Source organism: Papaver somniferum, unplaced genomic scaffold (assembly GCF_003573695.1).
Source record: "Papaver somniferum cultivar HN1 unplaced genomic scaffold, ASM357369v1 unplaced-scaffold_131, whole genome shotgun sequence".
Classification (NCBI taxonomy): Eukaryota; Viridiplantae; Streptophyta; class Magnoliopsida; order Ranunculales; family Papaveraceae; genus Papaver; species Papaver somniferum.
Window position 1 is genome coordinate 4,328,821 of NW_020622270.1, and position 8,645 is coordinate 4,337,465.

At 36.3% G+C, this 8,645-nt stretch overlaps 1 protein-coding gene across 1 annotated transcript; it reads left to right on the plus strand.

The window, feature by feature from the left end:
* Positions 1 to 5,049: 5,049 nt before the first annotated feature.
* On the plus strand, positions 5,050 to 8,155 carry LOC113332450. Its single transcript, XM_026578987.1, has 3 exons — positions 5,050 to 5,392; positions 5,485 to 6,281; positions 6,770 to 8,155. Exons 1-3 carry the CDS (start codon positions 5,050 to 5,052, stop codon positions 8,153 to 8,155), a joined length of 2,526 nt encoding a protein of 841 aa, XP_026434772.1.
* The last annotated feature ends 490 nt before the right edge of the window (positions 8,156 to 8,645 follow it).

Here is an 8,645-nt window from a genome sequence, read left to right on the forward strand (position 1 = left end):
TTAGCAAGAACGAGGTCGGTTCTATTTCTTCACATATCTCTTCCCATACAAGTGGCAGTGGCAGTTGGAACTTCCATTTTTGTAGGGCTCTTAATGATGTCGAAGCTAACCAATTGGTGGAGTTGTTGAATATTATCAGTACTGAACCTCCTTCTCTTTGCAATGATGAAGATTACAAAAGATGGTCCTTAGCTTCCTCCGGTAAGTTCTTAGTAAAGACGTTGGAGAAGAAGCTGAATAAATGTACAGTTACTGCTGACTTTCCACGTAGAAGCATATGGAATAATCAGGTCTCAACAAAGATCAATTTTTTCATATGGTTAGACGTTGGATGTTAGCTGTTAGAGAGGAAAATGTTTATGGTGAGTTTATACGTCTCCAGTTTCTCACAATAAGGCTTATCCGGATAATTTAGTTTTTCCGGCCGGTAACAATGGAGATGGATGGTGGGATACAGGGGTTTTCTTGGAGGACCTATTGTCTAGTGCTTCTAAGCAGAAAGAAAGGAAAATGAGGGAGATGATTCCAGTTAAGCCAATTACAAATGCTTGGTGTGATTCAAATCGAAAAGACTACTCCCAGCATAATAAAGATGAAGCTCAGCTACCTTTGACTAAACCACTTTCTGATAAGTGTCTAAAGTCTCTTTGGAATAGAACTCTTGTTGTGGAAATTGCATCTTCAGGGGTTGATTTTGATTGCAAAGATGTGGGAAAATGGGTAATGAACAAGTTTGGTTGGAATCTAGGCCTTGAACTTCAACCTATCGATGAACGTAGAGCAGTTTTTACAGTAAACTCTTTTACTGGTTTTTCTAGAGTCCGAAAACTTGGAAACTGGAAGGTTGAAGACATTGATATTCGAATCTTCTCTTGGTTCGCTGGTATAAATGCTATACACAAACCAGACTCACTCAACATTAAGAAACATTGGAGCCATCTAGACAAAATATGAAGCCTGCCTACAATATGAGCTAGCAAGCTTCTGACCGTTTGATAGTTATTAGGTCTGTAGATCTCGCATCTCTATAATAAGGATACAGTTTTTAGAGAATTTAATTGTAGATAGATCCTTACAGTTTACATTATTTAATTCAAATCCTTATGAAAATCTTCTTCTCTTCTTTTACTGCACCTTCTCTTCTTCCAAGTTTTTTTCTTCTTCTTAACCCATAATCAGGAAAATTCATGATGTGAATTGCACTTTTTGATAGCACAACAGAAAAATCGGTAATCAAAGATCATGATTTTGTAAAGTAAATCGTAATTTGTATTCACTGATTAGTAATTGTACCAAATACTAAATATATAAGTAGATGACGAGTTTATAATTTTAACTTCTTTTGACAGCTGTAAACCCTGTAATAAATTATAACTACATTACGAGCGTTGGATCTCTTATCTAACGGTGACCGTTTGCTAGCTCATATTGGTTTCCCGCACTGCCCATAGATAGAATGGAGCCTCCACCGGGATTTTTCTGGCGTCCAAAACCATCTCCGTCCATCAGTAACAAAGAAGAAGGTGAACCTCTACGTGGCAGCAAATTAGTGGTGAACCAAACCCAACGGCCTTCTGATCACGTGTCTGAAAAAGAGGGACATGGTTAACTTTGTGGGTCCAGAGAAGTAGTTGTACGTCCAAGTAGCACGGAGACGCGTGTTCAAAATTCTGGGCATTTGAAAGAACGGTTTTCTGGGACCATGATTTTTTCGGGAGACCATGGTCTTATTAGGCCACTTTTCCTATAGTTATAGGGGTTTCATAAAATGTGGAAATGACTAACCTATCCTTAACCTAATTTAATTTAAAACTAACCTGATAATCACATTATATATATACATACAGATATATAAATAACCACCACCTCCTCCCACCACCGTTGCTATCATTACCGACCATCACCTACCATCTCCGACCACCACCACCACCTCTCTCTCTATACATATATATCATCAAAATATGTATATATATCGTTTTTGGTTGCAAAAATTAAAAGTAATCACCAAAATGAGTTGAAAATGGAAGTTGTAGAGAGAAATTCGGTTAGGAATTATGTGAAAATTTTTGTCAAACTAATCGAACTCAACTTTAATGGAGGTTTTTCTTTTTCCATAGAAAAGTTCGGTTTCGTCGCAAAAAGTTCGGCTTCGTCGCAAAAAATGTCCCAACCGAACTTCGAGTTTGGTTACGTCGCAAAAAATATCCCAACCGAACTTTCAGTTTGGTTACGTCACAAAAAATTCAATTACGTCGCAAAAATAAAAGTTCCGTTTCGTCGCAAAAAGATGTCCCAACTGAACTTTGAGTTCGGTTACGTCGCAAAAATGTTCGGTTTCGTCGCGGAAAAATGTCTCAACCGAACTTTGGGTTCGGTTACGTCGCAAAAAAGTCCCAACCGAACTACATTTGCAGAAACAAAAACTCCATTAAAGCTTTGGTTCGGTTGCCTGTGATTTTGGATTTATTAACCGAACTATTTGCAGAAAGTTCGGTTAAATGTTCTTCATATAATATAACCGAACTTTATTGACTTGGTTGAAATTTTTTGTTACAATTTTGATTTTGATGATATTTTAGGCCATTTATAACAACATTCACTAAGTTACAAGCATATTTCGGTACCGAGAGAATGTTTTTTCTCCATATTTACCCATCTCAAAATAATTTTTTTCTCCATCTTCTTCTTCTTCTTCTTCTATTACTTTGGTCACTCAATAATTGTATTTCTTTTAAATACAATCATTTATTAATTTAACCTTAATCAATGATTAATCTCATTAACTAATCATTATACAAAAATAATCAGGAGGATAATTTTGGTATTAATATAAATATTTAGATAAGGGGTGACCTAGATTTACTTCTAATATCTTGCCCAAAACAAAACAATGGTCCAAAAAAAAAATGGTCCCCAAAAAACCGTTCATTTGAAATCTTCTAATTTGAATTTTGACGGACATATAATGGATATTGTTTGTTGCGGTACAAATGGGTCCAACTCAAAGCAAATAGGATTAGAAGAAACCTATTTTGAGGCATACTAGATAATGCCAAAATAGGGTCACTAAATAAAAAACAACATCACCCCTCATCCACCATTTTTGATAATGTCATAACTACCCTTATATAATTAGTGTAAATGATTATGATTAAAATTGATTAATTATGAATTCCAAGGATTGATTAAACATTAAATTATTAGTGGTGAATTAGTAGAAAAATCAAATTTATGTGAGAGAGTTGGGATTTTTGAGAGGAAGAAGAAGAAGTGAAGAAAAAAAGCTTGGGTTTTGACTTTTGAGATTTTAGTGATTAGAAGTGACCAAAACGTGTGATTCAAATCATAGGTAAACCAGATGAACAATTCGGCTGATAACTTTTGAGCCGAACCTCTGTTTTTTTGAAATTATACCTAGGTTCGACTGATAACTTGTTAGCCGAACCTAGGTATAATTTCAAAAAAAACAGAGGTTCGGCTCAAAAGTTATCAGCCGAACTTCACTCAGAAACTGAATCATCCACTAGGTTCGGCTTGAAAAATTGAGGTTCGGCTGGAAAATTGAGGTTCGGCTGGAAACTTGAGGTTCGGCTGAAAATATTGTAAAGTCGCATTAGCCGAACATAGTGTTTTTCTAAATCATACACTAAGTTCGGCTCAAAATTGATACTGCAAGATCAGCCGAACTGATCTTCTGAAAACCCTAATTTCATCTTTGAAATCATATTCTAACAATCAAACAAAATAAAATCAATCAAAAACAAGATGGGTTTGTTACGCATACATTCTAAAATACATCTAAGAGCAATTGAGATTTGGATTTCGCATTCCAACATCGCTCACTTCGATTCGTGTTTCCTTTGTTTGATTAATTTCTTTATTGAATTGGAGTCCTAGATGTTTAAGTTTATAGTTTATTTTGATTTTTAATTTTAGGTTTTTGAGGATAAGGGAACTATGACAAATTAAAATTATTTAGGAATATATAGATAATTGCACTACCTTTAGACACACCTTATAGACACACCCTAGATAATATAATGGATGAGTATGCCTCAAAAAAAATGAGTATGCCTCAAAATCGTTCTGATTAGAAGGTATTGGGCCTTCTGTGTGTTGTCAAGCCCAGCTAATCTCAACGTCAGGAGGTAAGCCTATTAACTCTAGTATTATTCCTCCTGTCTCTGGCTCCGGTGCTCATTTATCTAGCTTAGTGGGAATGGATTCCTCTTCCTTGAGAAGTTTAAGAAAACAATTGAAATCAAAAATGTTTACAGAAGTTCCAACGTCTAGTTTCATCCATGATTCTGACCCTAATGGTGGAAATGTTAGTGAGGATGAGGTTAACAAGGAGGCTCAAGTTTTACCATCAGGAGAGACTAGCAATAAAATGAATTCACTTAGGTCAGCAGAAGAAAATGATGATGCTGCATCTCATAATAGTGGTGATGCAAGGAGCAATGATAATGCATCCGTTGATAGTCCGAATGTGGAGTTTCTTCTCAACAAACTTAAAGAATCCGTAAGTCCCTCCGGAATCGTTTTCACGAAAAGAGAAATCTCATTTGTTACGAGTTCAATTTTGGCTCATGCACCGGCTTTTAAGGATGAGTTTGAGAGGGGAAAGGAAATTGATTGCTCTTGGTGTTTAGTGTGCTTGTGTTTGGTTGTTTATTAATAATGTTTAAATTAGTATCTTGGAATGTTAATGGTCTCGGTGATCCGGAAAAACGATCGAAGTTAAAAAAACCCTGTGAAACGGTGGAAGCCTACTATTCTTATGATTCAAGAGACTAAGCTTAGTGCTTGTAATGACAAGATTGTGCATCAATGTTGGGGTGTGACTCCGTGTCCGTGGATTGCTTTAAATTCTTATGGAAGATCGGGCGGAATTTTGTTGATTTGGAATTCGGATATTATTGAAGTTAATGATTTTCTTGAACGTATTTTTACTATAAGCATTTCTTGTCGTAATTTGGAGGATAACTTCCGTTGGGTCTTGATTGGTGTTTATGGTCCTTGCAATATGAACGAAAAAATAGATTTCGTATGGAGTTAGCCACCTTGCATGGTTATTGGAATGGAATGCCTTTGTGTTTCGGTGGAGACTTCAATGAAATAAGATACATGGTGGAGAGAAGGGGTTGTCGTAGAGCTTTGAATTCAATGAAATACTTCGATGACCTATGTAATGAGTTGGGCCTTATCGAGTTGCCTCTTTCCGGTGCGAAGTATACTTGGAGTAGACCACCTAACAAGAAGAGCAAAATCGACCGTTTTCTTTTCTCGTCGGAGTGGGAACATCATTTTCCAAATATCAACTTCAAGCGTCTTGCAAGACCTATTTCAGATTATTTTCCCATTGAGTTATGCTTAAAGGACTTAGATTGGGGTGCTTTCCCTTTTCGATTTCAATTAGCTTGGCTTGAAGGAACTAACATAATTTCTTTAATGAAAGAATGGTGGAATATTTTTCTTTTGTAGGAACGGCGGGTGAATGTTTTTCAAAGAAGTTACATGCTTTGAAGGAGAAATTGAAGGTGTGGAATCGAGACGTTTTTGGGAACATTGATAGGGCAATTGACTTGGCACTTACCAAGATGAAGGAGTTAGATGAACTAGATGATGAAAGGAGTTTTGACGAAGGTGAAGAAGACATGCTTGTGACGGCTAAAATGGAGTTTGATGTGGCTCATCGTCGTCAAAGCATAATGTTGCGGAAAAAGTCAAGACTTAGATACTTTCGAGATGGAGATAGAAACACCAAACATTTTCATCGTGTAGTGAGGGGTTATAGAGCTTTTAACAACATCAATAACCTTCGTATTAATGGTCGATGGACCGAAAATAAAGAAGAAATCAAGTTGGGTATTGCAAATCATTTTGAGTTAGCGTTTGAAGAAAATTCAAACAATCGTCCAAGAATCAAAAGTATGTGTCTAAAGTGTATTTATGAGAATGCAAGTATATGGTTGGAGAGATCGTTTGATGAAGAAGAAGTTAAAAATGCAATTAAAGATTTGGGAATTGATCGTGCCCCAGGTCCGAATGGATTTCCTATGAAGTTCTTTCTTGTTTGTTGGGATTTTCTAAAAGAAGATTTGATGAAGGTTTTTGAAGAATTTCATGACCATAATATTCTTCACTCGTCTTTGAAAAACAATTTTATTGCGCTCATCCCTAAGAAGGCGGGTGTAGAAGAAGTAAAAGATTTTCGGCCAATTAGTCTTATTGGGAGTGTGTACAAAATCATTTCAAAAGTTTTGGCGGAGCGTTTAAAGGTATACCTTCCTACTCTAATCTCAACAACTCAATCTAGTTTCATTAAAGGAAGACAAATTATGGATGGAGTATTGATAGCAAACGAATGTGTGGATTCTAGACTTCGTCAAAAATTACCGGGGTTGGTTTGTAAGCTTGATTTCGAAAAGGCGTTTGATAATGTGAATTGGACTTTTTAAATGAAGTTCTGTTCAAAATGGGGTTTAGTGGTGTTTGGAGGGCTTGGATTAGAAATTGTTTAACATTCTCAAAGTTCTCGGTTCTTGTCAATGGATCGTCTTTCGGATACTTCAGTAGTAAAAAGGGACTTCGTCAAGGAGACCCCCTTTCTCCTTTTCTCTTTATAATTGTTGGTGAAGTTTTAAGTTGTATGTTGAACAAAGCTCAAGAACAAGATCAAATCTCGGGTTTTTTCGTCAAGGAGGGTGGAATTAAAATAAATCACTTATAATTTGCCGATGATACAATCATTTTTCTTAATGCTAAGAGAGAACAAGTTGATGCTCTTCGTTACCTTCTTCTTTGTTTTGAGTTAACTTCGGATTTGAAGATATATTTCTCCAAAAGTAGCTTATTTGGAGTCGCGGTTGATGAGGAAGTTGAAAATTATGCTTACATGTTAGGATGCAAGTATGCGAGTTTTCCTAGCATATATCTTGGCCTACCTTTGGGAGATAAGGTAGGAGGCATTCAAAAATGGGGAAACACACTTGAAATTAATGGAAAAAGAATTACTTCTTGGAATGGAAAAACAATAGCAAGAGGAGGTAAGTTAACTCTCATCAAAAGCATTTTAGCTAGCCTACCCATTTATTATCTCTCTATTTTTCTTGCTCCTTGCTCCATAACTAAGAAAATTGATAGAATTGTGAGAAATTTCTTATGGGAGGATGAAAATAGGAAAAGAATCCACAATATTGGTTGGAAATTGTCTTCAAAAGAAAAAGAAAAAGGTGGTCTTGGTATAAGAAGAGCTAAGCAAGTGAACTCGGCTTTGCTAAAAAAATGGTGGTGGCGCTTTGGCGTAGAGAAAGAAGCGTTTTGGAGGAAGATCATAGTTGAAAAATTTGGTGAAACATTTACCGGTTGGGAATCTCTCCAACCCAAAAGATCGAAAGGCGGTAGCTTGTGGTTCAATATATATAAAGATCTTGAAGATTTCAATAAAAATATTAGATTCAAGATTGGAGCGGGTAAGGAAACTAGATTTTGGAAAGATTCTTGGCTTTGTGAACGAAGATTGTGCGATATGTTTCCTTTTGCTTATGAAGATTCTAGGACCAAGGAGTTTATGGTGGCTAGTATGTATGAAGTTAGGGAAGATGGTGCAAGGTGGGAATTTATGTCTAGGCAAAGACACTCTCAAACCATTACAAGTGAAGTGTTATCTATATCAAATCTTCTCTCTTTCATCTCTATTCAAGAAGGGGTTACGGATACCCGAATTTGGGTTGGTAGTGATCATGGTCAATATACGGTTAAGGATGGAAGTAAAGAAAACGACGATCAAGGTGAGCCGTATTATCCAATCAATGTTGTATGGAGTAATGAGTACCCTCACAAAATCAATTTTTTTCTTTGGCTTCTCTCTCATGATCGGGTAATGAAGGCGGATAAACTTCTGAGAAGAGGTATGGATGTCTCTAGTGGTTGTCGTTTTTGTGAGGAAGACGATGAATCGAGTTCACACTTGTTCTATGATTGTTGGAGAACCCGGAGAATATGGGATTACTTCGTTGAAGGGTGCCACTTTGGATGGTCATACGACCCTAATATCATTGTTTCTATTAAGAATTTGAAGTTTAATTGGGGAGACGAAAGACTTAGCCGCATATGGAATACCATCCCGGTTGCAATTTGGTGGTGTATATAGAAAGAGCGAAATGCAAGAACCTTCGATACCAAAAAGAAAAATTTGGCAAGCCTCATTAGAGATATCAAATTGCAAGCGTTTTTTTGGGCCAAATCAAATACAAGAATGTTAGGGCTTACAACAAATATTCTGATTTCTTTATGGGATTCATTATACCGGTCTCCGTAATTTTTGTGTTTTTTTATTTGGGTACCCGAATCCCCTTTCGGTTCCCCTTTTTTTGTTCGGTTGTAATCATTGGGTTAAGGCACCCTTCTTAAGTGCTTTTTTTCAATGAAATTTCTATTGGACCGATCAAAAAAAATTGTTCAAGATAGATTGATTACTATCGATAAATTTAATTTTTTTACTTGGGTTTATTTTCACTCTATGTGGTAAAGATGAACAAACCACTCGTCATTTGTTGATTTCTTTTATGCTTTCCACTGTCAATGAGTCCAGTTTACTTTGTTGGACCAACTATTCTGACGAAATCAGAAAATGAAAACTG